Raw genomic sequence first — 18,790 nt, forward strand, 5'->3', positions numbered from 1 at the left:
TTTTTTTATGGAGATCTTCTTGGCGTCTTGCTTATATGGTGTCTCTGGGAATGTGCCAGAAGGAGGATATTAAAACTGAGTCCCATGGGTAATATTAATTTACAATGCCCTTAAGAAATTTGGGCCCAGGATACCTTAAGGATTGCCTGATTCCTTGCCTGATCACTGAGGGCTTCAGTCGTCCCCTGTGGTTCAGTTGGACAGCATGTACTCAGTCCTGAATGTTACACAGGTACTGCTGTGGGCCTGATTTGTGGGAACTCCTTCCTGGTTGAGATCAAACAGGCAACTCTTGAGGGATGGCAGACTGACCTCTGTCCAGGTTCTGTGCCCTCCACCAACTCCCTATTTTCTCTACCTCTGGATGGAGAAGCCTCAAATTAAGACTGCATCACCCACTGCTGGTCCATAAAAGATGGCCAACCCCACTCCCTAAGATAATTCACCCCTTTTTAAACTTAACCTGTAAATGCCCTTCCTTGACTTGCATCTGTCCCCTATTACCTTGCACTTCTGGATATTTCATCAGAATCAGGAATCCGAAACGGAGTGTGGAGCTCACGGTCTCAGTCCCAGCAATGAACAAGTTGAGAACGGTCATGATCATCGTTTTGAGATGAAACTCGCTCAGAGGGTTTTTGCTCTCCTTCAACAACAAGAACAATAATTTTTATTTATTTACACCCCACCCACCTGGCTGGGTTTCCCCAGCCACTATGGGTGGCTCCCAACAGAATATAAAAAACTTTCCTAAACTTCCCGGAGGCAGGGATTGTTTTCTCCTCCTGCCCGTGATCACTGAGATCAGGTGTCCCAGTGTATCCCCCCTGTGGAACCTGCCCCAGCTATCCTGTTGCTTGGGGTCCACTCCCAGGCAACCCTGACCATCTCCCCTTAAGTACAGAGCACAAACTATACAATAAACCAATAATACAGTAGGAACTAATAATAATTTTAATATAATTGTAATTATTATTATTAAACTAATCCCCAGCCCCAACTAAAGGTTTATCCCACCACCAACAGAGCAAAAACAAAACAAAAACCCCAAAATTTAAAACCCCACAGTTTAAAAACTATTTTAAAACATTTAAAAGCATTTTTGACATTTGCCCCAACCCCAAAGTTTGTTCCAGTGAGTCTGGGCTCATCATTCCTCACAGAAGGGCAGTGTCCCTCTGGCCTCCCAGGAATCTGAAGCAGAGATGGGTGAGTCTGGCCCCCGCCTTGTAAGTCAGGTGGAAAACTGCCTACCATCCTCTTCAAATTGGTTACCTCCACAAAATGATCAATGTCTTAAAAGGTAAAGGTACCCCTGCCCGTATGGGCCAGTCTTGACAGACTCTGGGGTTGTGCGCCCATCTCACCTAAGAGGCCAGGGGCCAGCGCTGTCCGGAGACACTTCCGGGTCACGTGGCCAGCGTGACATCGCTGCTCTGGCGAGCCAGAGCCGCACACGGAAACGCCGTTTACCTTCCCGCTGGTAAGCGGTCCCTATTTATCTACTTGCACCCGGAGGTGCTTTCGAACTGCTAGGTTGGCAGGCGCTGGGACCGAGCAGCGGGAGCGCACCCCGCCGCAGGGATTCGAACCGCCGACCTTTCGATCGGCAAGTCCTAGGCGCTGAGGCTTTAACCCACAGCGATGTCTTACTCCATCTTTAAATCCCGTCTTAAAAAGGCAACGCCCTTAAAGTGTTCACATGCTTCTCTCAAACACAACAGGCCTGAAAGGTAGGCCGCCGTCATTATTCTATTTATTTAGGGAGGAATCCTATGGTCCCTGGGTGAGGGTGGCTGAGAGGCCACAGGAGCCTGTGAGATGGATCATTTGGAATCTCCCCCCCCCCCAACTCATAGGACTAGATCTACACCAGCCATGACTCTCAAGTGTACTAGAGTCTCTTCCACTGAAGCCAAATGGAGGGCAAAGTCAAAGGCGGGGGGAAAGAGAAATTAGCTGCCCACATTCCACGCTGGCCACAACGAGCCAACATGGCAGTTGCTTCGCCACAGTTTCTCTGTGCCAGTCTCTCCCCATCCGTCCCCATGTAGGAGCACACTTTTATTTAAAAGTTTATATTCCACTCTTCAGTCTATGTGCCCCTAGAGTAGATTACAAGATTTCCATTTAAAACACACACACACACAAACAAACACAAGCAAAAGAATAACCAACCACTTAATACAATACTTCATAAGAAAGAGTGGAGCAGCCAGAAACAGAGCTGAAAAGATCTAATAAGGCTGGCCCAATATTTATTATTATAATTAATTAATTAATTAATTGAATTCATATACTGACCTATACCCAGAGGTCTCAGGGCAGTTCACAGAAAAGATAAAAAAACATAAAAGCAAAATAAAAGCAATAACCCAATAAACCCCCCCCCCAAAGAGCCACATTTTAAAAGCGTATGGGATGGCCATCAGATCAACCAAAGGTCTGGTTAAAAAGGAACGTTTTTGCCTGGTGCCTAAAGGTGTATAGTGAAGGCACCAGGCAAACTTCCCTGGGGAGAGCATTCTACAGACCAGGAGCCACTGCAGAGAAGGCCCTGTTCTTGTGTTGCCACCCTCTGGACCTCTCAAGGAGGTGGCACACGAAGAAGGGCCTCAGAAGATGATCTCTGAATCCAGGTAGACAATAATGAAGTCTTGCCCTGGTGCCTGAAGGATATCAGTCCAGCTAGTCTGCCTGTAGACCACCCTCCCTCCCCTCCCTCCCCTCCCTCCCCTCCCTCCCCTCCCTCTGTGGACTCCATTCGCCTCATTTCACCTCTGAAGACCCCCCCAAGGGAATCATCTTCATTGGGCTGGTTGAGGATGGAGAAGGTCGTTACTATGGGCAACTAGCCTTTTATAACCCACAATTATAAAAGGAGGATACCTTTTTCATTTGAATAAGGAAGCAGTCGATAAAATCCCGGGGGTTGTCTGGGTCCAACGACGCTTCGTTCACCTTGACCCTCTCAGCCACAAAGTCGTAGATGTCATCCAAGTTCCGGAACATCTTCTTGTGGGGCCCTGGCAGGAACCTCATGATCCACGGAAACATCTCGTACAGCTGCACGAAGAGCAATGATCTGTCACGTTCCAAGCATTCGTCCTTCAAGCACCTTGATGTTGCTTCTGACACCCACAGCCTTCCCTCAATTGGCTCATTATGAAATAGAGTTAGCGTTATGGCAGTCCTCCCTAACTTGGTGCCCTCCATGATGGTGGAGTCCAGGAGAGATGGCCAAGATGGTGGTGTATCTGTACAGCCCAGACCTTGCCCCCACCTGGCCAGGTAAACAGCAGTTGACTCCACTGTTTGGAAGCTATTGCTGCAGCTCTGCCCCACTGGAATTGAAATTTGAGAGAACCTGGAGTCCAAAACATCTGGAAAAAACCAGGTTGGGGAAGGCTGGATGAGTCTCTTGTGTTCTCCATCTTCTTGATGCCCCTTCTGATTTTCAAAAACTTCCCCACCAAAGAGATTTCTATCACCTTCAATCACTCATTACCATCTTTGGTGTCATCAGTTTTCTTTTAGTGTTGCCTGCTCCTGGATGTCACTCCTAGGAGGCCCATTACAGTGGTCTCATTTTCCCTCTCCTGCCAACCTAGCAGTTCAATAGCACATCAAAGTGCAAGTAGATAAGTAGATACCGCTCCAGCGGGAAGGTAAATGGCGTTTCCGTGCGCTGCTCTGGTTCGCCAGAAGCGGCTTAGTCCTGCTGGCCACATGACCCGGAAGCTGTACGCCGGCTCCCTCGGCCAATAAAGCGAGATGAGCACCGCAACCCCAGAGTCGGCCACGACTGGACCTAATGGTCAGGGGTCCCTTTACCTTTACCTTTACCTTTTCCCTCCTCCTAAAAATCTTATGCTCCCCCCCCCCAGTGGTCTTATCTGTTTTAGCAAGTCTTCTTCAGTGGGTCTTAAATCTGGGGTCTCCCACCCTCTGGAAAAGGTGGGGTGGTCTCAAAAAGAGCCACCCAGAACTCTCCCAGGGTGTTTCAGTGCTGATTATGAATGGATGAATGAAATCTTTATTGCGAAAAGCTATAAGCCGTCACAATGCGTAGGACACAGATAATTAATTTAAAACTGAACAGCAACAACAGCAAAGCAAACACACACAAATGCAAAAATCACACCTGCATATGTTAAGCACTCCACTTTTTCCACACTCCCCTTTATGATACTTATCTCGGTGACTAGCTCTCAACTTACTCGCGGCCAGGGCAAATTTTGCAACCTATGCAGTAATAAATACGCTATTGATAGCCAGCAAAATAGAGATTTGCTCAAGGGGAGGTCGGTTGGAGAGAGAGCAAAGGACATCGTAAGAAATAGTGTTGAATGTCCTTCACCTCCCCCGACTCAGAGTCTTTGGTACACGGGGGTGTTATTAAATCTTCCTGTTAGATATGCGGAAGGCATACACTGAAGACGCAAAGCTGTGAATGCTTTTCTAAGTGGTGACTGGTTATGGGGCTGGTACGCCTCATCAGCATCTAAATGCCAGCCTGTATTTCCTCCCATTTCGCCTGGATTTGCCCTTTCCCGCAGAAGATCTGCTAAATTAAAAGCAAAAATGGTTGTCTATGCCTGAATGACCGGTTTGCTAAGCTAGGCCTCCCACCTGGAAGCGGAAACAGAACACATGTCAAACTGGTGGCAATAAAACTCCACACATTAAAAAAAAGCACGTCAGTGAACCTTCCTTTGGTTTGTCCTGCTGCCTCATTAAGGTTCCCGAAGTAGAAAAACAACAATGTCACCCGATCTCACCTCTGCTCTCAGACCTGGAAGCCTACCAAAGAAAGTGACTCAACAAAATTTTGTGCGGAAGGGCCGAACTCGATCGACCTGTGTGTTGCTCAAATCACAGCTAAGTTAAAGATTCATCAGGCTGGATTTGCTGCCAGCCTTGGCCTCCAGTGACGAGAAAGGGGGTGTTTCCTCTAGCTGGAAAGCGAGGAAGGTGGGCTGAGAAGTTGCCCTGCAAGGGGGATCCCAAAGTTCTCACCTGGCCCCAGGTGTTGCTCATCAGCACAAAATTCTCATTGATCTTGGCCAGCAACGAGAGGAAGTCTTTGTCTTTGTAGTCAAAGCGCCGGCCAAAAACAATGGAGCAGATGACGTTGGAAACAGACCGGCTCAGGAAGAACATGGGGTCAAAAGGGGAACCTGCAGGGAGAATGGGAGCCATGACATGAAAACCAGGATTCAACCCCTGTCTTTTGCTAGTGATGAACTTTGCAAGTCTGGGCCTTAGTCTGCAGAGTAGACAAGCCAACGGCGCCTGACCCACAACCCTTTCAGGAGCTGCTCACCTGTTCTGTGCACCTGTCATGAACTGTGTTTGGGGTTGGGAGGTGAGGGAAGAGTGTAAATGAAATGGTAAGAGGGAGGAGGGAATTGAGCAGAGAACAGCAACTGGGAATATGGTGGCTGGAAGGCAGAGAGGTTGGAGGCTGGTCGGGATTCAGTGGTTGGGGTTTAGGGGATCGCTTGTTCTCATTGCATTCATTCCAGACATTCCAGTTTGCTGTGAATGTATTAGCAATGTTCGTTGTCAAACCTTCTGGCCATTGATAACCCTGGATATTGCCCTTCAGTTCTGCAGATGGAAGAACATTAAATTTAATGCTTTCCTAAATTTTGGAATAGATTGATCAGGTGATCAGCAAGAATGAGAGCCTGCCCTCTGTTGGAAAAATAGAAGCTGCATTTATATAATTTTGCAACTCGATATCCCAGATGTGTTGGTGTATGTCTTCTTTGGCTTTTACATAACTCATGGCAAGAATGGCATTTGGTGAGAATCCTAGACTGAGTACTTTATTTACTATCATCTTCCACCTTGACTGAAATGTATCAGTAAGGGTCAAGGGAGCCAGTACTTTAGGCATGGACAACAACAACTCTGATACCCCATTTTAAAATACAATATACTATAGAGACTCCTTATGCTGCGTTTAGAACCAGAATTGCATTTGGGTACAAACTGTTTCTTAGGCGGCTAGTCCTGGTCTTTATAACCCTGGACCTTCTTCCAGAAAGCAGAAGCTGAAAGAGATCATTTCTGGGGTGTGCACTATCCTGCGCTATCTCTGCAGCTTTCTTATGGCACCTGGAAGCATAGATTTGATCCAAGGTGGGAAAAGTGCACCCAATTATTCTCTCCGCAGTCTTTACAACCCTGGACAGCATTGTTTTTCCCCTGGTCGTGCAGCTCCCAAACCACACATAAGTTAACACACTCTCCACAGTACAATGGTAAAATGCCATCAACAGGTCCTTTGAGAAATTATTTTTCCGGAGGATTCTCGGAAAATATAACCTCTGCTGTGCTCTCTTCATCAGGTCTTTGCTGTTTTCTCCCCAGTTAGGTCACCTCTCAACTCCATTCCCAGAAATCGAAACACAGAGACCTGTTCCACAGGCTTCCCCTCAATAATAAGTGGCCGAATATTCAATTTACATTTCCTAAAGTCCACAATAATCTCTTTTGTTTTCTTTAAGTTAAGGAGTAAGTTGTTTTTCCTGCGCCACCCCCCCCAACTGCTCAACTTCCTTCCTATAGGCCGTGATTAAACCAACCACAGTTGTATCATCTGCATTATTACCTTGAGATGCCATTGTGGATTGAACCTGTGACCTACATGCCAAGCAGTTGCTCCAGCACGGAGCTACGGCCTTTCCCCTATTTCACAGTATAAGAAAGGAGGAAAATATCCTGACCGTCAGTTTTTCTGAATTCCTCCAACAGGAACTGGGACTCTTCCTGGATCCGCTCTTCGATGGACCTTTTTCCCATTCCAAAATTCCTCAAGGTGCTGAGTGTGAACCGTCGAAGTTGCTTCCAGCGTTCCCCGTTGGCAAAAGCAATCCCTGAAAATGCAGAAAACAAACAAACAAAACCCAACCCCTTCAGCAGCCAATGGCAGCAAATGGGGGACTCTACAGATTCCCATCCTTCCAGATGTGTTTCCCCTGCTTTGATTCTTCTGGATGACCCTGTTTGCGCACTAATCTGCTCTCATGTTGGGTGGTTCACAGAGCCCCAGCAGAGATTTAAAATCATGAAACATGCAGCAAAGTAAATCATGGAAATAAATAGTAATTATTATTTTTTATTTATACCCTGCTGGTTCAAAAACCGGGCTCGGGGCAGCTAACAATGAATTTAAAACACTTAATTGTAAAAGCAGCATAAAATACAGTATAAAAACATGAACAACAATAAAACTCAAAATTCTGAAATCAATTTTGGGGAAATCCATCTAATAAGCATTGGATAGTCACCAGGGCTAGCTGGCTGAATTACTCCTACTTGGGCCAGCGAGGAGACCAGGGGAGAATTGCCATGGGGTCTCAGAGCGGGTGATCGTCATAAAAGGGGAGGGAAGGGAAGGGAAATAAAAGATCAGGCTGAATTCAAATTAAAGGCCAGGCGGAATAGCTCTGTCTTACAGGCCCAGTGGAAGGTTAAATCCTGAAATAAAGGCTGTTAGACCTTTAAAATATCCCCTTCTTCCAAAGCTCCCTACTTCACTTAGCTGAGAAGGAGACCACCTGGTTGATAAGCTAAAACTGGTTTACTTACAGACTCTTCAAAAGTTGCCTCCAGAAAAGACAGAGGTAGTATATTGGGTTTGAAAAGTGGTAAACATTTCTCAATTAATTGTATAGAAATACAAAAGTGGCTTGCTAAAGCCATGCAGTCTGAGCATCCAGGTTAGACCTCCTTAGTGATAGGGTTCACATGGTGGAACAATAGAGAACAAGGTGAGGGGGTGTGGCCTAGCTAAGCCTGGCATGGTAGCCTACTCTGTGGTCTTAACCCCTCCATCCATTAATTAGAGTTAAACATGTTGGTTATATGAGGCTGGATGTATTCTACAGCTGGGACTGGTACTCCCAACATCCCCAGCCAGCTCAGCAAGGATGATGGGAATTGTAGTCCACCAATATCTGGACGCCAAGGTTGAAGGGGACTGCTCTAGGCAACCAGGGTTGCTTGCAAGTGCTGAGATGCTGTCCAGCACCAAGAGGTGTTGTGGTCAGAGCTCCCTAGAGAGCTACATAAATAAGAAGAACTGCAAAAACAGATGAAGGTGAAGACATCGGGCCGTTGAGATTCTAGAGTAGCCAAACATGCTTCAGATGGGTTGCTTACTGGGAATGGCCCTGCAAATATACTAATATGGAAGACTAGTACAGACTTCTTGGGAGAAAAGCAATGACAAACCTAGGCAGCATCTTAAAAAGCAGAGACATCACCTTGCCGGCAAAGGTCCGTATAGTTCAAGCTATGGTTTTCCCAGTAGTGATGTACAGAAATGAGAGCTGGACCATAAAGAAGGCTGGTCGCCGAAGAATGGATGCTTTTGAATTCTGGTGCTGGAGGAGACTCTTGAGAGTCCCATGGACTGCAAGAAGATCAAACCTCTCCATTCTGAAGGAAATCAGCCCTGAGTGTTCACTGGAAGGACAGATCGTGAAGCTGAGGCTCCAATACTTTGGCCACCTCAGGAGAAGAGAAGACTCCCTGGAAAAGACCCTGATGTTGGGAAAGATGGAGGGCACAAGGAGAAGGGGACGACAGAGGATGAGATGGTTGGACAGTGTTCTCGAAGCTACGAACATGAGTTTGACCAAACTGCGGGAGGCAGTGGAAGACAAGAGTGACTGGCGTGCTCTGGTCCAGGGGGTTACGAAGAGTCGGACACGACTAAACGACTAAACAACAACAACAAGTACAGACGTATTTCTGCTGTGGCTCCGTGTAACTGACTGATCCCTTTGAAACTCACCAAAACCCTGAACGAAGTCGTCCACTGTGGCCAAGTACCCTCTACTACTGAACTCTTCGGCATGGTCCACCAGGGCTTCCTTGATGGCCTTGTATCCATACAAGACGACCACCCGTCTGGGTCCCAAGTGAACTGTGAACACTGGTCCATACTGGTCTCTTAGCTGAAATGGGAACCAGGCAGGGTCATTAGTGATCTTCCCTGAGACATATCATATTGGCTGTAAGTTATTTTGCGTTGTCTTGAGCCAAGATAAAAAGCCTAACAAATTCCATAAGAATATGCAGAAATGGCGCAACTTACCGGAAGAACAAGAAATGAAGATAACGAATTGGAAATGGTTTATTGAATATTTACAGATGAATTGCAAACAGATAAAGACATTGGCAGGATTATTGTAATAACCTGCAGTTTCAAAAGAGAGTATATTTAAAGTAGATAATTAAATGAGTAAATTGAATGAATTTAATAAGTAATTTAGCCTAGGACTTGCCGATCAGAAGGTTGGCGGTTCGAATCCCCGCGACGGGGTGAGCTCCCATTGCTCGGTCCCTGCTCCTGCCAACCTAGCAGTTCGTAAGCACACCAGCGCAAGTAGATAAATAGGTACCGCTCTGGCGGGAAGGTAAACGGCATTTCCGTGCGCTGCTCTGGTTTGCCAGAAGTGGCTTAGTCATGCTGGCCACATGACCCAGAAGCTGTACGCTGGCTCCCTCGGCCAATAAAGCGAGATGAGCGCCGCAACCCCAGAGTCGTCTGTGACTGGACGTAACGGTCAGAGGTCCCTTTACCTTTACCTTTTATATCCCTGCTAGCCTTTGCCCCTTGCCATGACCCATGTAGCACAGCCCTCTCCAACCCGATGCCCTCCAGATGTTTTGAAGTACAACCAGAGCCATCTTTTCCATTGGGTTTACTGGTGCGTTGCGACAGGGTGCCGGCCTCTCAGGGGCGCCCCAATGTGTGGGGGAGCTGTGCTGCTTTGCTGGTGGTCTCCCCCCTTTTCCTCCTGCACGCCCGCTAGCTATGCCCCGTCAACCATATGGCTGGTGGGCATTCAGCTTGCCTCCCAAGCCTCCACAGGAGGAGAGCAATTCCCGCAGAGGCTTAGGATGGAAGATGCACCCTGCCAACTACCGTATTTTTCGCTCCATAAGACGCACCAGACCACAAGACGCACTTAGTTTTGAGAGGAGGAAAACAAGAAAAAAAATATTCTGAATCCCAGAAGCCAGAACAGCAAGAGGGATCGCTGCGCAGCTTCTTTCTCAGAAGGTGGACACAGGTGGCACCTTAGACTTTTTACAGGATGGGGTGGTCATTTGAATTTAGCCTTGGAGGGATCAATAAATATTTGCATGCAATGAGTTTAAATCAAAACAAAACAACCCAATAGTCCAACAATTTGTTCCTTTGTTATGAAGAGGCAGTTTGAAGGCAGCACAGGGCTTGAGTGAACTCCTACCGTACTTTCCGCTCTATAAGACGCACCAGACCACAAGACGCACCTAGTTTTTGGAGGAGGAAAACAAGAAAAAAAATATTCTGAATCTCAGAAGCCAGAACAGCAAGAGGGATCGCTGCGCAGTGAAAGCAGCAATCCCTCTTGCTGTTCTGGCTTCTGGGATAGCTGCGCAGCCTGCATTCGCTCCATAAGACGCACACACATTTCCCCTTACTTTTTAGGAGGGAAAAAGTGAGTCTTATAGAGCAAAAAATACGGTATACGGCTGGCGGGCATGCAGCTTCCTTCCCAAGCCTCTGCGGGAGGAGAGGCTTGGAAAAGGTCGACAACTCTGGGGAACAATGGGTGGGGGGCCGAAGGGAACTTTGCACCACAGCGCCGTATATGCTTAAGATGGCCCTGACTACAACTCCCATCAGCCCCAACCGGCATGGCTGCATAATTCTAGGGATGATGGGACAACCGCTGTGCTGGCTGAGCTGATGGGAAGTGCTGCCCACTGCAACATATCAGCACCATCTAGATTTCCTACTTGACTATTAGCTGCTGCTCTCTGATGACTTAAGTAGAGGACGGTCCCACTGCTGCTCCCTGTCGGCATGCAAATCACCCGATCCACCATGGAGCAAGGCCCCAACCTGGTGCCCAACCCGGACTGGCTGCATTCATGGGGCCAAGGCACCAAAAAGGGTGCCTTGGTATCGGTTTTGGTGCTATTGCGTTACCTCCCCAAATGCCGCAGATCATGACGCAAGGGCCCCAGCCCAGCTCCAGTGCTGGAGTCACGGTGGTAAATTCCACTTTGTGTTTGTTCTTGCCACAAGGCTCTTCTTCTGCCCCCAGAAAGAGCCGCACCCGCCCCACCACCCTGAGAAACCTTGGCACATTTTCTCCAAGAGGGTAACCTGATACGCTTTCAAAGGGCTGCACCTCTTGGGAACAGGAAATTTAATACCCACCACCTCTGCAAACTCCATGGGCACACAGGCTTATCTCGCTGTAGCCAGAGGTGGGTATTAATCCCAGTTTATTAATGCACATCTGTGGCCCACTTTCAGTTAATTAAAAGAGCCTGAAATTTGCTGCTGGTTGCATCTGCTCGTTTGCTTTCCTCCTGCAAACGATAAGTCAGACTTGTGCCTGGAACTGGCCTTCAATCTAAAAACAGATACAGTGGTACCTCAGGTTAAGTACTTAATTCGTTCCAGAGGTCCGTTCTTAACCTGAAACTGTTCTTAACCTGAAGCACCACTTTAGCTAATGGGGCCTCCTACTGCTGCCGCGCTGCCGGAGCGCGATTTCTGTTCTCATCCTGAAGCAAAGTTCTTAACCTGAACTTTTCTGGGTTAGGGGAGTCTGTAACCTGAAGCGTATGTAACCTGAGGTACCACTGTAGAAAGATATGCAAGAAAGGAAAAGAAGCATGTGAGGGAGAGGTATAGAAATTTAGAGGTGAAAACAAAGCAAAGATAGATTGCAAAGTATAAAAGAGGGGAAATGGGATAGGCCTATGAATTTGCTCAGGGTCAGAGCTCCAGCAAAGTCAGCAAAAAAGGAGAGAGACTAACAGTGGAAAGTGCAGTTTTATATGTTAGGCAGACAAGAACTCAGAGCAGAGCCTAACAAAAGCAGGAAATAATAGAAGGAGAATAGAATGAGAGGAGGGTTGTTTTTTTTTGGTCACCTTGTCCTCCCGCTTTAATTTTCTTTCATTTTAATTACAAGATTCTAGCCCTCATGATTCTCATCTTGGCACTTGGCCTGAGGCAGGAGAGCCTCAATGGAAAGGAGCAATGGTAGATCGCTTGGTCCTCATGCATAATAATGATAATAATAATAATAATAATAATAATAATAATAATAATAATTTATATCCCGTCCTCCCCAGCCGAAGCCAGGCTCAGAGCAGCTAACAGCAATAAAACTAACACAGCATTCTAAAATCAATTCATTCTAAAATCAATTCAGAATCAAATTAATGGCAACCATTGGGCTAGAGTTCTATGAGGATTATGAAAGGAGGGGGTCAGACCGAGTCCAAACCAAAGGCCAGGCGGAACAGCTCTGTCTTGCAGGCCCTGCGGAAAGATGTCAAGTCCCGCAGGGCCCTAGTCTCTTGTGACAGAGTGTTCCACCAGATCGGGGCCACGACCAAAAAAGCCCTGACTCTGGCTGAGGCCAGCCTAACCTCCCTGTGGCCCTGGATCTCCAAGGTGTTTTTGCTTGAAGACCGTAAGGTCCTCCAGGAGAGGCCCTGGGTGCGATCTCTGGCATAGCTACTCAAAGGCTGAAGTCATACAGGTGATGATGACAAAGATATCTCTTCCCCTGAGGCTCTGGAGAGCTGGGGCTGCCAGTCAGAGTGGACAAATAGTCTGACCTCTGCAAAGACGGATGCCGTCGCCACGGCTTACCTTCTTGAATGATGTGAGCATGTCATGGGTCTTCAGATCCAGCAAGTTGCCCAGGATGGGGAGGGGCGTAGGCCCCGGGGGCAGCTGCTTTCTCTGAGCCATTTGACTCCATGCTGAGAGGAGCACCAAGGCTGAAAGGCAAACCACCAGCAAGGCCAAGAGGCTTTCTGCCAGCTCCAACATGCCCGAAGCAAATGGAGAGGGAGGTTTATCGGGGATTTAGCGAACTAACAGAGCCACACCTGCCCTCGCACGGTGGGGCTGATGAAAGCAAACAGAAATCAGTGTGACTGGTGCAAATCTTGGAAATCTTCACCTTTATAGCAGAACCTGCAGCCTTGGTAAACATAATTTGTACCCAGCCCAGCCCTGAAAATGCTGTCTATGGCTGTATGCCCTTTGCTCCCAACCCCCAGAATGTAAATTGCTTTTGGTGCATGAGATGGCAGTTTCTTCATGGCGAGTTCCTGCACCTATTTGTGTGTTTTTTAAGTATTGCTTAAAAGCAACAGCTGCAAGAGGAGCAGGTGTTACAGCAGAAACAACCATTTTGTGGAACCTCAGAGACCGAGGCCACCATACACCAGCTCTGAGAGATCTGCATTGGCTCCCAGTACATTTCCGAGCACAATTCAAAGTGTTGGTGCTGACCTTTCAAGTCCTCAACAGCCTCGGTCCTGTATACCTGAAGGAGCATCTCCACCCCCATTGTTCAGCCTGGACACTGAGGTCCAGCGCCAAGGGCCTTCTGGTGGTTCCCTCATTGCGAGAAGCTAAGCTACAGGGAACCAGACAGAGGGCCTTCTCGGTAGTGGCGCCCACCCTGTGGAACACCCTACCTTCAGATGTGAAGGAAATAAGCAGCTTTCCTATCTTTAAAAGACATCTGAAGGTAGCCTTGTTCAGGGAAGTTTTTAATATTTAACACTGTACTGTTTTTAACACTTGATTGGGAGCTGCCCAGAGTGGCTGGGGAAACTCAGCCAGATGGGTGGGATATAAATAATAAATTATTATTATTATTATTATTATTATTATTATTATTATTATATATGAAAGTTTTAAAGCATCAAAGCAGCCTCCCCCAAGTGAGTGCCCTCTGGATGTTTGGGACTGCAACTCCCCTCAGAGTTAGCCAGCGCGGTCATATGCTGCTGGGGCTTATGAGAATTGTATTCCAGGAAGTCAGGGGGCACTAGGTTGGCCGGGGGAGGGAAGTGCCTTAAAAGTTTAAGGTGCCAAAAGCACATCTCTTCTATCAGTCCTTAAAATAATGGAGCTTGTGGATAGGAAATGGAAGGAGGGGTTTAGAAGAACCAAAAGTTTCGTTTTGCATCCAGCAACTCTATCCATTCAATTGCCTTTTCTTTTAAAATCCAGGTTATGGCAGGTGGGGGGTGGGTGGGGAGAGCAGCTTGCCTCCTGCTCAGGGCTCTAATACAAGCCTCCAAGCAAATTTTTATGTCCCTCCTCCTAGACATCATTGAATTTGACAGTAGCAGCCGCAAAACAAAACAAAACGAACTGGAGGGACGAACCAATAGTTGAAAGAGCAAAAGAAACACTGGTAGAATTATTTGAAATTACCGGTAATAAAACACAAGGATCAGATATAAATGTAATTTGGGACACAAGCAAGGCCTACATGAGCGGTTTTGGGATACAACAAATGGTTCGGATAAAGAAGAAAAAGGAAAATAACATACAAGAAATAATAAGACAGGTAAGAGACAATGAAAAATAACTGATTAAAAATCCAAAAATTGAAAGGATAAATCAAAATATAAAGATCCTACAATCACACATTTCCAATCTATTAAACAAAGAAGTGGAAAACAAAATTAAATGGATGAGACGAAGATATTTTGTATCGGCCAACAAGCCCGGCAGGATGTTAGCCTGGTTTATAAAGAAAAAAACAAACAGAGAGAATTATAAATAAAGTAATAGATCAAGGGGAAGAAATAATTGACCCCAGAAAAATCAAAGAATTTTTTATAAATTATTACAAAAAGTTATATAAAAGGAACATAAAGATGGAAATAAAATAAGAGTATTTGCTACAAAATAAATTACTGTCAATTGTAGAAGAAGAATATAGACATCTAAATTCTAACATAGAAACAGAAGAAATTGTACAAGTTATTTTTGTATGGGTGATGATTTAAATTGTCTTAAGTGTTTATTATAGTTATTTTTTATTATCTTCATGTTCTTAATTTTTGCTTTTGCTCTGTTTTTGCTTAGTTTTCGTCTTTCTTCCCCCCCTCTTTTTCCCTCTTTTGTCTTTAGTTGATATGTTTGTATGTTTTGCTTTGTTTGTATTTTCAATTAATTCAATAAAAAATTCACTAACAAAACAAAACAAAACAAAACAAAACAAAACAAACTTTCAAATCACTAGAGGGATCATTTAGTGACCATGAAGTGGCCATAGTCTCCTCCCTTAGCTGATCCACACATTCGTGTTGTGTGTTTGTGTTTGGGGTAGCTATGCACACAGCTGACGTGTGGCCCCCAGAGGGTGCATGCGGCCCTCTCAGACAAAGAAAAGAGAAAAGAAAAAAGTTAGCTCTGTTCCTGAGGCCCGTCGGCTCTTCTTGACCAGACTTGCCAATAAGGAGGATAATCTCAAAGGAGGGAAGTGGACCGGGGAGAGGATAAAAACAAGGCAGATTTATCCAGCCTTGGGTGGAACTGGAGTAGAGAACTGTACAAACAAACCCTCCCTTCATGCCATTTGGCATGCTAAGGGCATTCCTGGGTTGCCAGGAGGTGTGAGAGACGCTGAAACGAGAACTGTGAGAAAAGAGCTGGCAAAAGAGGCCAAAGGCTGCTGATTGACAGACCCAAAGCTCCCTACCTATTTTGCAAACATTTCCCATTTTACCACGCCAGACTTGGAGTGTGAAATTCACTTTCTGCTTTGTGATTCAAGGACCCGCCACCCGTCTGGGGATAAGAAAGACACATGGACACAGTATGTTAGGTTAATGGGCTAAAAAAAGGCCACAACTTTATTGATTACAGCATGTGAGAGGTGTTGGCTTAGGCATTGGATAAAAAAACAGAGCGTGACTCCATCCCCTCAGGGAGGGGTGAGTCTAACAAGGGTTAACCGCCAGTGGGAGGAGCCTGTTGATGCAAATACAACTGGAAGCTCCCCCTGATGTCACCGGGGGTCGTGCCATGGCCATAGCCACCAGCAAGGGCGTCGGACAGGATCTACGACCGCCGGATTCCTTTACCGGAATACCCATAAAGTGAGGGGTAGGCGATGGATAGTTAAAGCTAGGGTTTTCCCAGTAGTGATGTATGGAAGTGAGAGCTGGACCCTAAAGAAGGCTGATCGCTGAAGAATGGATGCTTTTGAATTCTGGTGCTGGAGGAGACTCTTGAGAGTCCCATGGACTGCAAGAAGATCAAACCTCTCCATTCTGAAGGAAATCAGCCCTGAGTGCTCACTGGAAGAACAGATCCTGAAGCTGAGGCTCCAAGACTTTGGCCACCTCATGAGAAGAGAAGACTCCCTGGAAAAGACCCTGATGCTGGGAAAGATGGAGGGCACAAGGAGAAGGGGATGACAGAGGACGAGATGGTGGGACAGTGTTCTCGAAGCTACCAGCATGAGTTTGACCAAACTGCGGGAGGCAGTGGAAGACAGGAGTGCCTGGCATGCTCTGGTCCAGGGGGTCACGAAGAGTCAGATACAACTAAACGACTAAACAACAACAAATGCACAGGGCCACTTTCAATCCTGTTTGTGCCCGCAAAGGGCTGGCCAGCTGGGGAAGCTCAGCCTTTAGAGCATGAGACTTTTAAATGTCTGGGTCAGGGGTACAAGTCCCACACGGGGCAAAAGATTTCTGACGTGGAGGAGCTTGGACTTAGATGACCCTCATGGTCCCTTCCACCTCTACCATTCTAAATTTTTGCTTCATTTCCAATCAGTGCATACCTCTGCTAGAATCCCACTGCCCCTTTCTGGCCCTACTTTTCAAATAGGAGATGGAGGCTAAGAGCGAGCCGCTTAAAGTCCCCTCCTTTTTGTGCCAGCTGGCCAGATCAGCTCAAATCTGAACTTAATTCACTTATCACAACTGATTAACATTCAGAGGTTTTATGCAACCCATCTGCTTGCTGGAAAGGGCTAAAGGTAAACAGAGTGTGCCATGAAAGGTAAGCAGGGCAAAGGAGAAGCGACTCAGATCACGGCAGCTTGAGAGCAAATAATCAGCTGGAGAACAGCAAGAAAAATGGGATCAATTTTACACAGAAAGTCCAGAACCTCTGGGGATTATCAGAAGAGCCTGCCTTCCACCATCACCCCAGCCCATTTATATCCCACCCCACACTTGCAAATTTTGGGGTGGTTAACTGTAAAATCCCACAAAACCAAAAAATTGTTGTTGTTTAGTCGTTTAGTCGTGTCCGACTCTTCATGACCCCCTGGACCAGAGCACGCCAGGCACTCCTGTTTTCCACTGCCTCCTGCAGTTTGGTCAGACTCATGCTGGTAGCTTCGAGAACACTGTCCCACCATCTCGTCCTCCATCATCCCCATCTCCTTGTGCCCTCCATCTTTCCCAACATCAGGGTCTTTTCCAGGGAGTCTTCTCTTCTCCTGAGGTGGCCAAAGTATTGGAGCCTCAGCTTCAGGATCTGTCCTTCCAGTGAGCACTCAGGGCTGATTTCCTTCAGAATGGAAAGGTTTGATCTTCTTGCAGTCCATAGGACTCTTTAATAATGCATTAAATCTGCAACAGAAAGAACTCCTCAGACAGTATCTAATGACAGAGGCAGGAGCTGCCTAATGGACAGACTCAACAGCCAGGTTTTAACGTGGCATCTGAAAGCCAGCAGTGTGTTAGTGCTAACTAGACTTCCAACGGGAGAGAGACTCAATGAAGTGGGGAGCCATCATGGAAAAGGTCCATCCCCAAGTCCCAGCCAAATGCCCTGTTGCTGGTGGCAGGTGCAAAGGAGCAAGTATTTCCATCCCAGGTCATTCAGACCTTTGTACATCATCTGTGCATAGCTGTCAATTTACAGATTTGAAAATAAGGGACCAGCAGCCTCGAAAATAAGGGATCCGCAGCCAAAATATTTTTTTAATAGATTTTTATTAAAATTTTAAAGGTTACATGAATAATAAAAACAACAACAACAGAAAAACACCCAATTAAACCAAAAAAGAAAGCAAAACATAAAAACAAGTCACATCAAAGAAAAAAGATAAAAAAGGAAAACACAAAAAAGGAAAAAAATGCATACAATAAAAAAAAGAACAATTCAAACCTTTACATAACTTTCTTTCTTTAGCTTATTTCCTTGACCTCCTCAAACCTCCCCTCTTTGTATTCTGGTTCAATTAGATATTTCAGCAAATCCTTCATCTTTGTTTTTATCCTAATAATTTATCTTAATATACTGTAATTTAACATTCTCTTCTTTCACCAATTAATCATCCATTTTTACTTTGTTTAATCTTATTTCTCGTTAAAACTAATATATTTGAACTTAATCTCTTAAGACATTTCCCCTAGGGTCATAAAAATTCCATTCCACGATTTTTCCATCTCTCATTAATTTTTTTAAAAATCTCCATATATACACTTTAAATTCCCAATTTTCTTCCACCCTCTCCCCTCCCCAGTCTCGGCCCCTGCCGTCAGTTCCATCAACCTCCCAGCGTCCATCAACCTGGAGATCTTATATCCGAGGCTCTTAACTCTTCTTCACTTCCCTTCTGCCGATCTTCTTGATAATCTTTGGTGCTAAAAAGCAGATCTCGGGGGAGCTCCAACCCAAGGATGCTTATATTCCTTCTTGACAGGTCTGCCAGATTTCCATAATTAAAGCTAGGGCCCATAAAGTATTCCAAATCTTGTTTCACAATTATTCCAAGTCCAAAGGCCCCAAAAGCTCCAATCGCCTCCTGGCTCAAATTCATATTCCAAAAGTCATTTGATCCCTGCATACGGGGATCTCTCCACCTTTCCTTTTCCAGATCAGGCCAGGCACCCATCTTCAAAAACTGGCTTCTCCTAATTACAGTCATATAAGGCCTCAAGTTGTAATCCTCCATTTGCCTCTTTA

The 18,790-nt window shown here is 46.0% G+C and overlaps 1 protein-coding gene across 1 annotated transcript in view; it reads right to left on the reverse strand.

Moving 5' to 3' along the window:
• LOC307221208 (cytochrome P450 2G1-like) overlaps positions 1-12,962 on the reverse strand; it is a 29,869-nt gene extending 16,907 nt beyond the window's left edge. Inside the window, exons 1-6 of the mRNA XM_079985588.1 lie at positions 12,692-12,962; positions 8,813-8,975; positions 6,738-6,887; positions 5,020-5,180; positions 2,890-3,066; positions 505-646 (exon numbers count right to left, since the gene is read on the reverse strand). Coding sequence (XP_079841714.1) covers positions 505-646; positions 2,890-3,066; positions 5,020-5,180; positions 6,738-6,887; positions 8,813-8,975; positions 12,692-12,874 — 976 coding nt within the window. The 5' untranslated portion in view covers positions 12,875-12,962. The remainder of the gene's footprint in view (positions 1-504; positions 647-2,889; positions 3,067-5,019; positions 5,181-6,737; positions 6,888-8,812; positions 8,976-12,691) is intronic.
• Between the last annotated feature and the right edge of the window lie 5,828 nt (positions 12,963-18,790).

This window comes from Podarcis cretensis (assembly GCF_951804945.1).
Source record: "Podarcis cretensis genome assembly, chromosome: 8".
Classification (NCBI taxonomy): Eukaryota; Metazoa; Chordata; class Lepidosauria; order Squamata; family Lacertidae; genus Podarcis; species Podarcis cretensis.